The sequence below is a fragment of the Notolabrus celidotus genome, chromosome 13, assembly GCF_009762535.1.
Source record: "Notolabrus celidotus isolate fNotCel1 chromosome 13, fNotCel1.pri, whole genome shotgun sequence".
Taxonomy (NCBI): Eukaryota; Metazoa; Chordata; class Actinopteri; order Labriformes; family Labridae; genus Notolabrus; species Notolabrus celidotus.
In genome coordinates this window covers 77428-96222 of record NC_048284.1, presented here as the reverse complement: position 1 = coordinate 96222, position 18795 = coordinate 77428, and the positions used below count along the sequence as shown (strand labels likewise).

At 42.0% G+C, this 18795-nt stretch overlaps 2 protein-coding genes across 7 annotated transcripts in view; one reads left to right on the top strand and one right to left on the bottom strand.

Annotated features, from left to right (window-relative positions):
- The window catches only part of xrn2 (5'-3' exoribonuclease 2), a 47611-nt gene extending 41606 nt beyond the window's left edge, over positions 1–6005 (top strand). For 2 of the 6 annotated variants that reach the window (XM_034699235.1, XM_034699239.1), the window contains 3 exons: positions 217–280; positions 2532–2739; positions 5617–6005. In XM_034699235.1, the coding sequence (XP_034555126.1) occupies positions 217–280; positions 2532–2739; positions 5617–5679 (335 nt within the window). In that variant the 3' untranslated portion in view covers positions 5680–6005. Of the gene's footprint in view, positions 1–216; positions 281–1343; positions 1600–2531; positions 2740–5616 lie in introns of those variants that run through there. The other 4 variants (XM_034699238.1, XM_034699237.1, XM_034699236.1 and 1 more) reach the window with 4 other exon arrangements.
- A 71-nt stretch (positions 6006–6076) lies between these two features.
- On the bottom strand, positions 6077–9524 carry nkx2.4b (NK2 homeobox 4b). The gene is made up of 3 exons (XM_034699242.1): positions 9521–9524; positions 8693–9402; positions 6077–7491 (listed from the first exon to the last, which is right to left on the bottom strand). Exons 2-3 carry the CDS (start codon positions 9168–9170, stop codon positions 6833–6835), a joined length of 1137 nt encoding a protein of 378 aa, XP_034555133.1. The 5' UTR covers positions 9171–9402; positions 9521–9524; the 3' UTR covers positions 6077–6832.
- Positions 9525–18795: the final 9271 nt, after the last annotated feature.

Genomic DNA, 18795 nt, shown 5'->3' with positions numbered 1-18795 from the left:
GTAACTGATAAGTGTTCTTAAAGCTGTCGATGTAAATGTTCCTCCTTGTTTATGACTCTGAAACTTTGAGGATAAAGAACCCGTGCTCCATCTTTAGGTTTCATTTGTTCTAAAAAAGGCTGAAACCAGGTTTAACGCCGCGGTCCTCTCTCTCTGCTCTGTGGTATTTCAAACTTCAGCGGACTGAAGCACTCATGTCGTCTTTGTTCCCTGCAGATTCCAGGCAGCACAACAGTTTGCTGGGAGCGCCGCCCTCCTTCCAGCAGCCCCAGTTCCCAAGGTGAGTCGTGTGTTGTGAGCGTTTGCCGTGCTGAGTTCATGTTTGTGGTCCTGCCTGTTACATCGACTCATGTGGTGGAGTCTGGTTCAAACGCTGACCCAGAATGGAGGCAGCGCGTCAGTCTGCCTCTCTCCACGCTCAGATAGGTTTGCTCTTTGTTGCTTTGTCAGCCAAGGACTTCATCGACCGCTCAACACGGCCGGCTTCCTGTTTTTGAAGCTGTTAGAAATGAACCGTCCTCCCGTCCTCTCCTCTCTCTCGTCCCTCTGCTTGTTTCTCTTTTTTTACAATCAAAGTTAGAATTAAACATGTCAAGGCCCCGGTGTGTGAGCGCTCGCTGCTGCTCGTCCCTCCCGTCTTTCACTCTGGCGCTCTGCCGTCCTCCGTCAGGGGAGCTGAATTAAGATTTCTCCCCGTCGCTCTAAAACAAATTTCTCTTGAGGAGGTTTGTGCAACTTAATGAGGCATCACTAATGCTGCCGGAGGCTGCGCAGCTCCCCGCGCTGCACACACCGGCTATTGATTCTGGCTCCAGACCTCTCCAAAAGTCCTAATCAGGTTCCCCGGTTCAACTTTTCAGGCCCATTGTGGCGGCGTGTCACCTCGGGTCAGTAGTTATTAGCAGAGACTGAACACAGTTTCTTTAGCTGCTCGGGACGGACCAAATGAAATGCAGGAGGAACTTGGAGAGGAGGGGGATTACGGATTCCAGCGCTCGGTTAAGTCCGGCTCTGTCCAGAGTGTGACATGGTTCAGTAATGAGGGATGGGGGGTCTGCGGCTCTCACTCTCAGCTCTCCTCATTGTTCCAAAGAAGAGACTTTTAATATCAGGGGCTGCATGGACACATTGTCCGGCCCGGGTCTGGAGGGCCGTGGCGTGCCGACTCTTCACTCGGTCCCACGATGCAATGCGGCCGCCTCATTTCAGAGGATGAGGAAGATCCCAGACATATGTGAATATGTTTCATTTCATACTCTGAGCTCCTTCATGTGAAGCTCCGCTAAGTCTGTCAGGAGAGGATGTTTTATCTGCTGGAGGACTCCGTGTCTCCGTAAACGCAGGTCGAGAGCGAGGTCAGAGGTCGCCTGGAGGTCCACAGGAGGAGAAACACGCCTGAGTCCAGACTCTCAGAGTCTCAGAGTCTTTACTTCTCTGACTGATGAACCAGATAAACCTCAGCTCTGTGGATCGATGCTTCGATGATCCACCTCTCCTCTTTCTTTAAACGTCCATCTGAAATAAAAACTGAGAGAACACTTCAGAGCGTTTGATCCTGGAGGTGAAGTCAGAAGTTGAATTCAACAATAAACTTCTGAACTTGTTTATTTGGATCACCAGTTCCTGATTTAAAGAAAGAATGTGTTTAATTGAACTTAATATACAAGTTTAACAGACTTATCACTTCTTAAACTTCTTTACTGTCTCTTACTTTTCTTAGAGGATCCACTGATTCCTTTTTTAAATATTGAGAATAAAAATGATTAAAAAGTGTTTTAAATGTCACTTTATTCTAAACTTGAGTCTGAAGAACACAAAAACATTCAGATCATACATTTTAAATATGAGAAAACATCAGATATGTTCGTCTGAGAGGTTTAATGATCGACTCTTTGATGTTTGAAGATTATATTTTGTATCATTGAGGCTTCATGTCTCTATTTTAAACTTATGAATGATTAAAGAAGGTATTTCATCTTAGAAAATTAAGTCATATCAACATCCTGATCCCACAAACTGAATGAACACAGAAAGTAAAGACAGATGTTTGTTTGGACACCAACCATCAACATCAGGAACATGTAAACAAACATTTCTATCCTCTCAGATCATTAGAGACAGATTTAACATCATGAGGAGAGAGAGGACAGGTTGATGTTGATTCAGAGGAGTCACGGTTCAGTTTCCTGTTCAGATTAAATCTGAGGAACATGTTCGTGTAACTTTGTGTTTCTCTCCTCCAAAATGGCCGTCACTTCCTCCTGACGGTCGTTGGCGTTGAGTGTTTGTAACCTGTGAGGACTCATGAAGGTAACTCTGATCCTCGTCAGCGTCACGCTCACAGTCCTGCAGGTTCCAGTTTAGTGCAGGTGTCTCTTCTTCCAAGGCCTCACGTCCTCTTCAGACAAAAACACGGCCAGGACCGCCGCCACGCCGGCGCGCAGGAGAATCTGTGCGTGGATTTAAGACCTTGAAGTGGAGTGTACTTAACAGAGACTGGTGTGTGTGTGTGTGTGTGTGTGTGTTTGCAGGCAGCAGCAGCAGCAGCAGCAGCACTACAGCGGGGGGAGTGGAGGGAGAGGGGGTCACGGCTGGGATCGAGCCCAGCAGTCTCAGCACTCGTCGTACCAGCAGAACCAGAGCCGTGGCCGGGGAGGGGCGGGGCCAGGCGGCTACCAGCAGCGCTTCGATCAACGCAGAGAGGAGTGGAACCGTGACAACCGGGGGCAGCAGCATCAGGTAACTCCATCACTGTGAAACACAAGCCTGAGGAGAGCTGACTCTTTTAACCCTTACAACACTGATCCTCCATGTTTTCACTCACTCTGACGTCACGTCTTTAACTCTGTTCATAAAGTTAAACCTGTTCTCTCTTTGTCTGTGTAATCATAACTCTATATTAAATCAGAGTTATGGGACTTATTAAACCATCACAGGGGTTTAAATACTTAAATTAAGTGTAGTGGTGTCATAAAACAAAGCTCAGGAACTTTGATCCACAACATGTTTGATTGGAAGAAGATCGTCTCACTGAGGACGTTTTTAAAGATGTCTTTATTATTCAGAAACTCATTTTAAAAGTAGAAAGTTTGATTATAATATCTAAGATCATCTTTATTGATGCATCAGAGTCAAATTTTAAATCAAAGGGACTAAAGTTTTCTAAAACATTTTATTCAATTTAATAATCAGCTTCTGACTTTCTCCACAGAATTCAGACTTTAATCTGAACTCTGAGAAGAAAGTTAGAATTCTGAATTTAATAAAAAATACCATCCTTCATTTTTTCCTTCAGAGGCCAAAATTTTCAGAATTTTGAAAAAGATTTAAAAATAAATTGATTTTCTTAAGCAGCAAAATCTCAACTAGATTCATGCCAGATTTTTTAAACTTGAAATTCTGAGAGAAAAGTCAGAATTCTGACTTTCATATTTAAAGTCTGACTTTTCTTTATTCAGACTTTTTTTTTTTTTCCACTTTACAAAATAAAAGGTCAGAATTTTGAGAATGTTTGAATTCTTAGAAAAAAATCTGAAATAGATGAGAATAAATTAAAGACAGAATTACAGATTTAATTTATTCTTAAGTGGCCATATCCCTCCAGAGGATTACTTCCTTTATATTTCTATGTTGTGGATTGTTTTTTTTGTTTGTTTTTTTTTCAGATTATTATTTTTTTTCCATTTCTGACTTTAATCTGAAAATGTTGAGCAGAAAGTCAGATTTCTTTAAAAGGAGTTAGACCTGACAAATAAAGAAAATGTCTCCATTCTTCTTCTGTGAAATACTGACCGCACGGTTTGAACATATTTATTACAACTTTATTGACATCCTTCAAATGTGACGACAGAGACGGACAAGCCTCACCTTTCAGCTGATAAAGGAATCTGTCTCCACTCTTCACATTTATTTTACATTGACTTAAATGTTAATATTTTATTTACATGCTTTGAAATAACAAAGTTGATTTTTACCTGTGAAGTTGTTTTCCTGTTTTTGGAGCAGTTTTTAAATTTTCCATGGCTGAAACAAATCAGAAGATCTGATTGGCTGTCGGCCATGATGCAAACGTAAACACGATGATCATTATCAGAATCTCAGGAAATTAATCCAAAAATGTTTCTATAAAAAAATCTGTTTTAATTTTTTCACTTTCTTGATGTTTTTGGAAAGTTTATTTTTGAACATTTTCTTTAAAAGTTGTATCAAAAACAAAAATTAAATCATGTCTCTGCTGAACTCCTGGAGTCCTGGAGAAGTGAGAACTTCTCTCTCCAGATAGAATCTTATTCCCATAATGATCTTGTGAGCACAGGATCTTTAGGAGGAATAAGTTTTGATCTTTGTGTGAAAGATATTTATCTTATTATGAAGTAAACACATCAGAGAGTTTTGATTTTGTGCACTTGATGAAAATAATCAGCAGGACTTCAGGGCTCCACAGTTCTGACATGTTGAGACTCTTTGTGTTCCTCTGTATTCAAACGATCAGTGGAGAAAGTTTCACTTTTCTTTGACATTTAATTTAACATTTTTTAAAAACATTTGAAGATCTTTTTAAAGAGAAGCTGGTCGTTACAGCGACACAGAGTGCTGCTGCTTTCTTCTGCCGTTTCTTTTTGGACTCAGTAAATTGAAACATGGCGTCTGAACTCCTCGGAGTGAGAGGGAAGAAAAGTCTCCTTTCATTAAACGGAGAGACGGGGAGAAGTGTCAGAAACTTCACAGCAAAGAAAACTCCAAAGATTGAATTCACCTTCAGTCGTGTTTTTACATCCTTCTATAAGAAGAGTCCGTGTTGGTGTTTATCACTTTATCTCCTGATTAAAGACAGACTATGTGACGATCCATCAGAACATAAAGATCAGCTCTCAGCAGGACTTTATTCTAACACTCAGTTATTTATTTTACCTTCCTGTTCATTTAGACTCACTGATCCGTCTCTTTTAGAGAGGAAAATATTAAATAATACCTAAACTGAATTTCTCTCAGCTCTGCAGGATCAATCTTTTTATTCATTGAAGGTATTTTAAAATTCTTCTTTTTATCAGATGTTTTAAATACGTCAGGATTGAGCTGAATTAAAGTTCACATTCAGACATTATTTTAAAAAGTCAAATAAATCTGCTGCAAAAAAACAAAGTGTTCAAAAAGATGAATTCACTCATTTTAGGTCGTTTTAGTTAAAACACTTCAGGATGTAATTAAGTTTGTATTTTTAATTATATTCTATTATATTAAAAGTGTTTTTAAGTTTGTAGATTATTGTAAGATCATTGTTTTATTTTTATAAAATATATCAAAGCATTTTTAAACTTGGAACAGGATCTTTAATCTTATTTTAGTATTTGATTAATTTGAACAGTCACTTGTCTTTAGTGAAGATAAAAATCCTCATTTTTTAAAGTGAAAATAAATATTTTTAATAACTGATGAAGTTTCTGTGTTACTGCAGTTACCTTTTCATTCTTCTTTAGTTTAAATCTTCATTTAAATCTGATCTCTCCGTGCCTTTTATGTATTTTTCAAATGTTTTTGTGAGTTTTAATTTAATTTAATGTCTTTATTAAATGCAGAATCGCTCCTAACTAATATAATAATATTGTTGTGTTTCAGAGTTTCAGCTCTGGCAGAGGTTACCCTCTCCCTCCTCCCTCCAAGAGATACCCCTGGAACTAAAGTCAGCGGGGACGTGGACCGAGGGACCACATTTGGACGGGGTGGGATTCCGGCGGATATTTGTAGGGGAGACATGTCATCTTTTTTCATTTTATTGTCTTCTTGTACAATGAATTTCTTTTCTTTTTATTTGACTTAAAACAAAAACATTGTGTTTATGTAACTTGTGATTTTTAAGATGATCAGCCTGTAAAACTTGTCAAATACAAGTGAGTCACGGACCGAGTCCCCATGTGTTTCTTTTTGAGAGGAGTCTCTCCGAAGTGGTCCGAAGTGGTCCGAGTGTTCCAAAAGACCAAAACAAAAAATAAAGAGTTGGGATAATATTTTACTCTCCTCTGTTTCAGCTGAAGAAACTACAGACTGCTCCTTTAAATTCACTCAAATCAAATCAAAGCAAAAACACTTTAAAGGTCACTTCTTTTTTAATAAATCTCCCAGAAGAATTACAAAACAAAAACAATGTGGAATAAAACACTGAAGAATATCTGCAGCGTGGAGCATTCATGCATCAGAGTTAAAACCTCCTCTTCATCATCTTCATCCCTCCTGGAGCTGCTGCATCGTTTCTGAGATCATTTTAAAAACACAGAGGTTCATTTCAGCCTCTCTAAAAAAAAACATGTACATGTCCGATATTTGAATTAAAAACCTGAAACAATAAAAAATCTGTAAGAATATCTTCTGAATGTCCTTTAGTGAGAATATTTCATTTAAACTGAGAAAGAGCTTCAAAGAATACATTTCAAACCTGGAATAATTTAAATGTGTCTGATAGAAATGGAAAGCTTCCTCCTGGATCTCCTCAAATCAGAGTTTTAATTAAAATCACAAAACAATAAAAGGGACTTAACAAACGGGTCGTTCTGCAGAGGGATGGATCTTAGTTAGAAACATTGACTCCAGCTCCTGACTCTAATATACAGTTTTTATTTTGGCACCTTGTTACTCAGACCAGCGCGTCCTCTGAGCCGCACGTGCGTAAAGGAACCAGAACCAGAAGTTTACGCACGGAGACAAAGACCTTAAAAAGAAGTCTGAGGCCTTTAATGTTCTCCAAAAAATCCAACTCCTGTCCGGGTCCCCTCAGACCTCCTCCAGGGGTCCCATCAGACCTCCTCCAGGGGTCCCATCAGTCCCCCTCCAGGGGTCCCTACCAAGTCCTCCCGTACAGTAAATTGGACCCGATCATGCTGTTCGTGTACTCGATCAGCGCCGCGTCCGTCTGCGTCATGTTGATCTGCGCGTGGAGTCCCAGAGGAGGACTCGGGGATAAATCCTCGAGCTCCTCCGTGGACGAGAGCTGGTTCACCTGCTGCTGCTGGTTCACCTGCTGCTGCGGGGCCCCCTGCATGGCCTCCCCGGTCAGGTTGGAGCTGCTGGAGTCGGTCCTGCAGCTCTTACCGGTTTTCGATAGAACCGGGGACACTGAGGAGGAGCGGCACAGACTCCCTCCTCCTCCTCCTCCTCCACCTCCTCCTCCTCCGGTTCCCTCCTGCAGCTGCTGCGGCGTCTTGTCCTTGGCCTGCCGCTTCAGTTTGTACCGGTGGTTCTGGAACCAGATCTTGACCTGGTTCGGGCTGAGGTGGATCAGTCCTGCCAGGTGTTCCCTCTCCGGCGCGGACAGGTACTTCTGCTGCTTGAAGCGCCGCTCCAGCTCGTAGACCTGAGCCTGGGAGAAGAGCACGCGCCGCTTCCTGCGCGGCGCGGAGTGCAGGGTCACCATGGACTTGGTGTTGTGGTCCATCCCGGACAGAGAGCCCACCATCCCGGACATGTTCATCCCACTGGAGGGGCCCATGAATCTGGAAACTTAGAAGAATATTCAAAACATTTCTAAATAAATCAACTACAATTAATTTATCTGGAGACAGTCACCTCAAGAAATCCTCCATCATGCTTCAGATGATCAGAGACAACAAGATAAGATCAGAGTCCTTTACTCGTCCCACACGGGGAAATTCAAGTGTCACAGTAACAGAGGAGACAAAGTGCAAAATAAATATAGAAAGCAAACAAGAGCCTATAAATGAACAATTATTAAAAAGTTATTAGCAATTAAAATTAAAATTAAAGAGGTAAAAGATAAGCATATCTTAAAATCACACACATATATAAATATATATATTATTGATTATAGAGTCTGACCACTGCAGGAAGAAAAGACCTGCTCTCAGTCAGACTCTGAAGGATCGAAACTCATTTAAAAAAAACATCTCACACAAATAAAGAAACCAGGAGGCTGAGGGGAAATAAAACTACAGAATACAACTTTAAATTCATTTCGGAAACAGGCCTGTGTCCTGTTCTGAGAGCACATTATTATATTAATCAATTATAATACAAACCTGCACAAAAAAAACACATTCAACATTAGTTTAATTAAATGCATCAGATAATATTAACAACATGGATTCAGAGCTTTAAACTTTCACTGTGTTCGTGCGTAAACGTCCATAAATACAAACCCGGAGAGGCCTTTTTACCCTCCTTATAAAGAGAGTTAATGTTGACATTAGAGCACATTTAAATTTCATAAAATACAAGTTAAAAAGTGACTTTAATTACTGCGTGTGTTTGGTATTAAAAAATATATTTAAACACATTTAAAAACAGAGTGTGTTTCCATCGTGCGTAAAAGTCAATAAATACAAATCCAGAGAGGCTTTTTTAACCTCCTTATAGAGAGAGTCAATGTTAATATTAGAGCACATTTAAAGGTCATAAAATACAAGTTAAAACATTACTTTAATTATATTATTTAACACCAAACACACGCAGTAATTAAACATTTTAAAACACAGTTTTTGTTCCATCGTGCGTAAAACCAGGAGGCCAACCCGTCCCGCGCGCCTCTCCTCTCTCTCCAAACTTCCTCAGATTCAAATTTAAACTTAGTTTTTTAAACTTAGTTTTTTAAACTTAGTTTTTTAAACTTAGTTTTTTAAACTTAGTTTTTTAAACTTAGTTTTTTAAACTTTGTTTTTGAAACTTAGTTTTTTAAACTTCTTACTTGTGGGGTATCTGGGCTCCGGGTTGCTGTACCAGGCCGCTCCTCCCCCCCTCACGGTGTCCTGGTAGGACGGCAGCTCGTTCCCACAGAATCCTCCGACGGCCCCGGAGAACTGCGGGACCCCGTGGGGGACCCCGTGGGGGGGCACGTGGTACGGCCCTCCGGGTCCCAGCGCGGCTGCTGCTGCTGCTGAGGCTGAGGAAGAGGAGGAGGATGAGGATGAAGAGGAGGAGGACAGGTGGTGATGGTGATGGTGGTGGTGATGATGGTGAAGATGAGGCGGCTGGTGCTGCTGCGCCTGCTGCTGCTGATGCTGCGTACCGGACTGGGAGACCTGGGTCTGCCTGTAGGGGCCCAGCGGGGACCCGAGACCCCCCGTGGTGTGATCCATCCCTCCGAACCTCCTGTAGCTGTCCTCCATCGGGCTCAAAATGTCGGAGACTGAGAAGGGGGTGGAGTGTTTGGGGCTGAAGGACATGATGCGGACCCCCCGGGCTCTGGATGGATGTGGTCGGGTCAGTCCGGCGACTCTCTGCAGCCTGAGTCCCCCTCCCTCCCTCCGGCTTCCTGCTTCCTGGGTCTCCCTGGGAAGAAGTCCAGCTGATCGGCTGCTCGAGGAGACCAGATCCCTTATCCCGCCGGACTCAGACTCCACACACGGAGGGGCGGAGCGACGTGGACCCAGCAGCAGCCAACAATGGGGACTGAGACTGACATGAGAGAGGGGAGAGGAGGAAACAGGCTGGACCTACTTTCTGCTTCCGCTGAGTTAATTTACTCTGAGAGGAACGGATCCATCCAAACTCTGTGATCTGAGCTTCATCGAACCTGATCAATAAGTGATCCTGATCCTGATCCTGATCCTGATCCTGAGCTGGAGAACTTTATTGATCACCTGTCAGGTGTCTCAGTCTGTTCCCTCCTTTATATAAAGAGATTATTTATTATTAATAATAAACTTCAGTCTCACCTGCTGAGTGACGTCACATCTAAAGGTTTATTTCTTCACGCGCGGATTGATCTGAGTGAGCTCCTTCAAATTAAAACCTGATCACACTCATCATTCAGTGAACTTCCTCTTTAATTCATCCCTTCTTTATTTCCCTCACATTAAAAAGTTTAAAACAGAAAATAAAATTGATTAACTTGTTGTTTTTTTTAAAGTTTGATGGTTTTGATTTCTCTCTCTGAGATTTTAACTTTTAAAAATCTGAATAAATCTCAGCTTTGACTCCAGAATTGAGAAACTTTTGGACCTTCTGTCTCTGAGTTTATAAAGTTAGTCTTTCTTTATTCACTTTAAAAATGAATTTATTATTTTGTTCTATTTGTTTATTTTATTTTATTTTTTAAACTAGTCTCTCAGCTGGTTTATTGTGTAATTCAAGACCTCAAATAACTCTTAATGGGATCATTTTTTATCCTGTCATTTTTACTGATATAGGCTAACACGAAACACTGAAACAACGTGCTAACATTCATTAGTGTAAAATGGACAAACTTCACTAATCATGAATAATAATCACATTTTAAAGCTTTGTAATTATTGTGAACATTAGAGTAAGGCTTGTTTATTATAAAACATCTTTCAAATAAACACTAACATGAAATTTAAGATCTCCATCTTTTAATTTTCGTGACTTTTAAAGAGTTTCATTCTTCATTTGAGTTTTTCCAAATCGACTTAAATAAATCTCCCCTGAGTGTTGGAGTGGAAGTTTGTTCAGTGTCAGAGGCAGAAGTCTGAACACTAAAATCCTGCCACAATAAAAACATGAAGCCTATATATAACTTTAAAAATAATTCATGTTGAATTTATCGTCTCATGTGTTTTTCTGCAGGATTCTGTCTCTAATAATTCATAAAAACAAAATAATTATATTTATTTCAAATATTTAAAACCTAAGTTAATTTGTATTTAACCTCCTCAGTCAGTCAGTTTGTCTGAGTCTGAGTCTGAGTCTGAGTCTGAGTCCCCCCTGCAGATGTCTCCTGCAGCTTCCCTCACCTTTGCACGTGCAGCTTCAGCTCCTTTCATTGTAAACAGTCCGAGCAGCCAATCACCTGCTGACCTGCAGCGTCACGTCACTTCACGTCCTCTGGGATCATTTTTTTTTCTCCATCCAGAGATTTAAAACAAAGAAAAGAAAGAAAGAGAGAGAGAGAGACTCTGCTGTTTGATCCGTTCAGCTCCAGGACAACACCGGGACCTGAGCGGAGCCTCTGCCCGGGACAAAGCTGCTGCTGCCGGCTGTGAGAGAGAGGAGAGCCCGCTGAGAGCTGCTGGAGGAAACACTGGAGAGCATGAAGTTTGACTTTAAAGTTTGAGAGCTGAGAATAAGTATGTTTACAGATTAATCATACAGTCAGATTATCATCAGATTATTACAGATTAAAGGGTTAATTTTAAATTCTAGGCCTCATGTATATCACGGGGATTTTATATTAACTTTATAGTTTCTGTAGTTTTTTATTATCACAGAATAAAGACTGTAAAGGAAGATATTGAGTTCTTCTTAAATATATTATAATATATTATAATTTCACAATAATCCTGAAGATTTATAACATGTGGGTTAAAGATGAAAATATTAAACGCATGTCTGAGTGTCGTTGAAGTTTCCTTCTTTAGGCGCTTTAAAGTGAATGAATCTGATAATTATTAAAGTTCAGTCAGCTGCTTCTTTACAGATATTAGATTTAATATTACAGCCTGTGGTTTTTATTACAGGTCCCTGAACGTCTCTGACATCTGAAGGTTTTTATTTTATCCTTGTTGTAAGTCTCTGCTGGTTTAATCTCTTTATAGGATCAGAGGTATTTTATCAGGGCCTGTTTAATAAGTTTAATATTATTTATTATTTTAAATGTGTTTTTAACTTCTCTTATTATCCCACTCCATTTAGGTTAACGACTTTGTTTTTTCTCTTTTGTTTCACATGTTTTATTTTTCAGCCTTTTAATGAAACTTTATTTTAATCACTTCATTTTGACCTTAAAGAAGCTTTTAAACATTTAATATAATGAATAATTAGGATTTCTGTGTTTTAGGGGATTTATGTAAATATACAAAAAAGAGCTTTTAACTATTTTAATGTTTCCTCTCTTCCCTTAGCTCCTCATATTTATTATTGAAGTTTATTTTTTATATTTTTAGTGAATAAAGGATGGATGATGTTTGTTCTTCTCTAGATTTAAAGTTAAGGTTCTGATTCTTTCAGCAGGAGGACCCCAGCAGGCCTCTGCCTCTCCACAGTGTCTCCTGTTATCAGTGTCATACAGATAGAAATGTTAAATCACTTTATGATAACAGAAATGTTGTATTTTCATACATAATATTAAATGATGCATACTCAAAAGTGTTTTTAAATTAAGTCTAAGCACAGATACTTTGTGATCTGTTAAAATTGCATCTATCATCTAATATTTTTACATCCTGTTTGATTGTTTTTGATGAGTTTAGTGCAAATTATGAATAAAAACATTAAAAACAACACAATTTAAAATAAAGTTTGGATGCTGCATACAATTCTGATAAAAACAGATTTTGATGTTTTGCAAATCATTTAAATTTAAATTCATTATTTAATAAAAATAAAGCAAAGACAACATTTCACATGTTGAAACTGAAACATGTGATATCACTGCATTAAACACAGACATGACTCTGTAGTGGAAGTCACTGCATTAAACACAGACATGACTCTGTAGTGGAAGTCACTGCATTAAACACAGACATGACTCTGTAGTGGAAGTCACTGCATTAAACACAGACATGACTCTGTAGTGGAAGTCACTGCATTAAACACAGACATGACTCTGTAGTGGAAGTCACTGCATTAAACACAGAAATGACTCTGTAGTGGAAGTCACTGCATTAAACACAGACATGACTCTGTAGTGGAAGTCACTGCATTAAAAACAGATATGACTCTGTAGTGGAAGTCACTGCATTAAAAACAGATATGACTCTGTAGTGGAAGTCACTGCATTAAACACAGACATGACTCTGTAGTGGAAGTCACTGCATTAAAAACAGATATGACTCTGTAGTGGAAGTCACTGCATTAAACACAGACATGACTCTGTAGTGGAAGTCACTGCATTAAAAACAGACATGACTGTAGTGGAAGTCACTGCATTAAAAACAGACATGACTCTGTAGTGGAAGTCACTGCATTATAAACAGACATGACTCTGCAGTGGAAGTCACTGCATTAAACACAGACATGACTCTGTAGTGGAAGTCACTGTATTATAACAGACATGACTCTGTAGTGGAAGTCACTGCATTAAACACAGACATGACTCTGTAGTGGAAGTCACTGCATTAAAAACAGACATGACTCTGTAGTGGAAGTCACTGCATTAAACACAGACATGACTCTGTAGTGGAAGTCACTGCATTAAACACAGACATGACTCTGTAGTGGAAGTCACTGCATTATAAACAGACATGACTCTGTAGTGGAAGTCACTGCATTATAAACAGACATGACTCTGTAGTGGAAGTCACTGCATTAAAAACAGACATGACTCTGTAGTGGAAGTCACTGCATTAAACACAGACATGACTCTGTAGTGGAAGTCACTGCATTAAACACAGACATGACTCTGTAGTGGAAGTCACTGCATTAAACACAGACATGACTCTGTAGTGGAAGTCACTGCATTAAACACAGACATGACTCTGTGGTGGAAGTCACTGCATTATAAACAGTCATAGTCAGATTTAAAGAACACAGTTCTACTAAAATATTTCAGATGAATATCTTTAAGATTTTCTCAGACAGACTTTGTGGTTTTTAAAAAGTAGTATATTTGAAATGTTTCTCTTTTAAATTCTTTACATTAAGTCCTTCAGAGAAACTTTCTCTCCTCTGATTTTAAAGGCTTCCTCTCCTGATCGTCTGCAGCTCCTCGACTCTGTGAGGACCCGTGTCATCGACCTCTGGAGGTGAGTGAACTCTCCTTTTCTTCGTTTGTGATCGAGGGAAAGAGATCCACCTGCAGATCAAAGGATGCAGCAGAGCAGAGTCCTCCACCTCAGACTCCTGAATCAGAAGCTTTAATGACGATTCACAGAGTTTAACTGAGTTAATCTGCAGACAGGAGAATAAACATCAGCTGTGACTGAGCAGAGGAGTCCAGCTTTCAGAGGACAACCATGAAGATTTAACATGAGCAGATCTTATTCATGAAACAGATCCAGACTCACCTGGTGGAGCAGGTGTGTAAACTGTGAACCCATGGACCCAGAGACCTCCTGCTGTCAGGACTTGGTACCAATAGGGATCAGAGGAGACCAGCGGCTCACATCCTGCAGTCTGCGTCACTCACCATCCAAAGTTCGGCCTCACTGAACGCCGCTGTTTCACCTGCTTTCTTCACTTTTCAGAAGTTACATCAGAAAGAAGCTGAATGATGTGAAGCTATGATTTTGAGATAAAGAGAACATTTGACTGAAGATGTCTCCACATGTTCAGGAGCTCTGTCCTCGTTCCTAAACGTCCCTCACAGCAGAGACCTTCACTATGATGTCTCCTCTGCTCTCCTCTTCAAAGAGACTCTCCTTCTTCCTCCTCTGAGGATTTATTCCTCCTGGATCGTGACGCTCCTCTGGGTTTACATGATATCAACATTGCCCGCTCTCTCAGTGGACTTCAATCAATCAATCTTTATTTGTATCGCGCCAAATCACAACAAACGTTATCTGAAGACGCTTTTACAAACAGAGCAGGTCTAGACCACTCTATGTCAAATCCTGAACAGAGACCCAACACCAAGACCGGATCAGACTCAGTCTGACCCCACCTTAATCCATCATGAGCATTACACCTCACAGTATTTAGCTAGTTACAGTGGCAAGGACAAACTTCCTTTAACAGGCAGAAACCTCCAGCAGGACCAGACTCATGTTAGACACACATCTGCTGAGACCGTGTTGGAGAGAGGGATAGAGGGAGATGAAGAGAGAGAGAGATGATAGTGGGGAGACGAGTAGTAGAAGCTGTTGCCGCTGGAGTCCAGAACGTCCGCAGCAGGAGGACACCTACGGGAGCTCAGAGGAACCTACGGGACAAGGGAGCTCAGGGACTCCAGAAAGGTCTATGGTTAGTAACTTTAATGGGACAGGAAGAGTTAAAGGGAGAGATGAGGGGGTTGATTCCAGAATACTTCCTGCAGCGTTCTCACATCAGCTCACTTCTTGCAGGAACATGTCCGGTTGGGTCGTGTTGGCGCTCACACACGCAGCTCACCCTGAAAGCTGTGGCTCATCAAGATCTAAATCCCTGACCCCTCCTTTAGAGCCACATGTACTCAGCAGACCTGCTCAAAGTTTCTTCATGAAAAGGTCTCAGTGTTAATCGGCTTGTGTTCTATCCTGGAGTATTTTGCACATCATGGTTTGAAGTCTTTTACTTCTGCAGCTGAGTGAGCGCCTGGAGCTGTGACTGATAATGATCAAACTTCAGCTCTCCTCTGTTTGGCCTTGTGAAGAGAATCCACAATGAAAGATGGTGTATGTTTGGTTTGAGGTTTTTGTAGTCTTGGATCGGTCTGACTCCTCGAGCAGACCAGAGAGGTGAGCCGAGTTCACCTTCAAGGTTTCAGCTTCTTTAGTTTCTACACTTTCAGTGTGTTTGAGGCTCCTCTGTTCACAGGCGTTAGACCACACTCAGAAGAGGATCAGATCAGATTCTGGGTCCATGTTTGAAGTCGTGTTGGCCGTCACCAGATCGTACTTTTAGAGCCAGCTAGCCTCAGAACACCTTTACTCTGAGCGACAGGTAACTCGTGACACGAGAATCCTCCCCTGCTTCCTGCTCTCTCTCTGAATGAGACCTCTGTTTATAAAATGAAGAAAACCTGAAACTCTTTAGAGACATGTTTCTGAACCAATCAGAGACTCTCCCTGCAGCCTGCAGAGTCGCCTCCTGCTGGACACTACAATAAATGCAGCTTTAAGACTCGTCTGCTCTCTTCCTCTTTGACTCTGCACATGCTCAGTTGGATTCTCTCTCTGCATGCTCTAGAGGGATCATTAAAACCTTACAAACACACATGAGTTCATGAAGCCTGTCTAATCTAAGAAGAGGTCATGTTTGACTTCGCCCTCGCTGTGAGATGTTTGTGTTCAAAGATGTTAAATCATCATGAATGTAACACACTTCCTGTTGGCGTTAACTCCGCCTCCCTGTCCCGCCTACAGTCAGTCCAACATGCTGATACTCCTGTACCCTCCCTCCTCTCCTCCCTCCTCTCCTCCCTCCTCTCCTCTCCTCCTCTCCTCCCTCCTCTCCACCTTCCTCTCCTCCCTCCTCTCCTCCTCTCCACCCTCCTCTCCTCTACTCCTGTCCCCCCTCCTCTCCTCCCTCCTCTCCTCCCTCCTCTCCTCCTCTCCTCTCCTCCTCCTCTCCTCCCTCCTCTCCTCTCCTCCTCTCCTCCCTCCTCTCCTCCCTCCTCTCCTCCTCTCCCCCTCCTCTCCCCCCCTCTCCTCTCCTCCTCTCCCTCCTCTCTTCCCTCCTCTATTCCCTCCTCTCTTCCCTCCTCTCTTCCCTCCTCTCTTCCCTCCTCTCTTCCCTCCTCTCTTCCCTCCTCTCTTCCCTCCTATTTTCCCTCCTCTCTTCCCTCCTCTCCTCCCTCCTCTCTTCCCTCCTCCTCCTCCTCCTCCTCCTCTCCTCCCTCCTCTCTCCTCTCCTCCTCTCCTCCCTCCTCTCCTCCCTCTTTTCCTCCCTCCTCTCCTCCCTCCTCTCCTCTCCTCCTCTCCTCTCCTCTCCTCCTCCTCTCCTCCTCTCCTCCTCTCCTCTCCTCCTCTCCTCCCTCCTCTCCTCCCTCCTCTCCTCTCCTCCTCTCCTCCTCCTCTCCTCCTCTCCTCCCTCCTCTCCCCCCTCCTCTCCCCCTCCTCTCCTCCCTCCTCAGGCTCTCTGTTCATTTTAAAATCTTATTGTTTGTTTTTAAATCTTTAAATGGAGTAGCCAACATAATATATCTCAGACCTCCTGTGAGGCTACACCCCCTCCAGGTTCCCAAGGTCTTCTGATCAGCTGCTCCATGTGGTCCCTGAGACCAGGCTGGAAACCAGGGGGGACTCTGGAACGATCAATTTTTACAGTGTTTGTGTTTTTCATTATTCTTTTATTGTAAAGTTTTATTTATTGATTTATTTTACTTTAATATCCTTGTTTTATTTTTATTATTTTACAGTGTTTTTATGTCTTTAGGTATTTTTTAAAGTGTTTCATTTTTAATGATTCTTTGATTGTATTTATCTTATTTCTTACAGTGTTTATGTTCACTGTGCAGCTAAAGTTTATTTTTTAAATGTTTGTATAAATAAAGTGGATTGAATAAATCTTTATTTAATAATTACAGAAAGATATTTTTATCTCATTGCAGAAGTTTTTATTTAACCCTTTAACTTCTTTTTCCTCCTCAGATGAAACACCTGTGACGGAGGCTGCAGGTGGAGGAGGAGGAGGAGGGGGAGACTCTACAGCCTCTCTCTCTCTGTCTCTGTCTCTGTCTCTCTCTCTCTCTCTCTCTCTCTCTCTCTCTCTCTCTCTCTCCCTCTCTCTCTCTCTCTCTCTCTGTCTCTCTCTCTCTCCCTCTCTCTCTCTCTCTCTCTCCCTCTCTCTCTCTCTCTCTCTCCTCTCTCTCTCTCTCTCTCTCTCTCTCTCTCTCTCTCTCTCTCCCTCTCTCTCTCTCTCTCTCTCTCTCTGTCCGTCTCCCCTCAGTTTAATCCTCGGCTCTCTGGAGGAGCTTTAGGCCAAGCAGCTGGGGCCCCTGAACGCCTCTTGAAAAGGCAGCCCACTCCATCTATGAGGGAGGAAGGGAGGAGGGAGGGAGGGGGCATGGAGGGGGAGGCGTCCAGACCACCTGGCTCCTGAAACATAATGTAAAAAAATCCCTCCACCTCTGACTCCACCATGAGGAGGAGGAGGAGGAGGAGGGGGGAGGAGGAGATGAGGAGGAGGAGGAGGAGGAGGAGAGGGAGGAGGAGGAGGAGAAGGAGAGGAGGAGGAGGAGGAGGAGGAGGAGGAGGAGAAGGAGGAGGAGGAGACACATCCTGGGAACGAGAATGTGTGGACTGTTAGAGGAACAGGATCTGATGCTGTCTGAGTTTCTGATGTGGATCCTGCAGCCCTGATAAAGTATATAAAGTGATTGACCCCTGAGTGATCAGACACACCTCTGTCAGTCTGGTGCGCGTGTTGTTCTTCTGTATGATACGTGTGTGTGTGCTCTCCACAGTTACAAACTCCTCATGAATGATTTCAAACTCTCCCTTTCTTCTTCTCTCCTCTCTGGATGTCTCTCTGGTTGTTTTCACATTTACTGGTTTAAATCAAGGTCACCTCTCACCCTCACATGTCGCTGTGCACCAGGAGGGAAGAAAAGACTCCATCTCGACCCACGGCGTTACACTGTGCAGGGAGAAGGTCAAAGGTCACGCGTCCAGAAGTGTTCTTCAGAAATCATTCAGTGTGTCTGCTGCAGGTCGAGGGAGGGGGGGGGAGTCAAGGCTCCAACTCTCTGCATCACTTTACAGCTCAGAACCATCGCATCAAGAAACATGAGAAACATGGAAAAACACTGTGTGTGTGTGTGTGTGTGTGTGTGTGTGTGTGTGGTGTGTGTGTGTGTGTGTGTGTGTGTGTGGTGTGTGTGTGTGTGTGTGTGTGTGTGTGTGTGTGTGGTGTGTGTGAACAGCTCTCTGATGGTTGTCTAAGTGAAGTGAAGACAGCTGGAGCTGCAGAGCGCCATCATGAGGTCAGTTCGGGTTTTTCTTTTTCCTCCTATGATAAATCTTCAGCCTGAAATATTTCTTCTCATATTTTATGATGAGTATAAATTTAAAGCTTGATATGTTTTTATGATGTTGCCTCATTTAAATCCTGTTAAGTATTCACCATCCCACTGATCACAGACGGTACTAATGTCCCAAAAAGTTCCAGGAACTCAAGAACAGGAAGTAGATTCTTCTGAACATTGGTCCGTCTCTCTCTCTGGGGAACATGAGACAAAGTGAAACTCTGTAAGATGTTGTTTTATAGAAACACTGACTCCAATACTAAAAGTATTAAAGTGAGTGTTTTTTA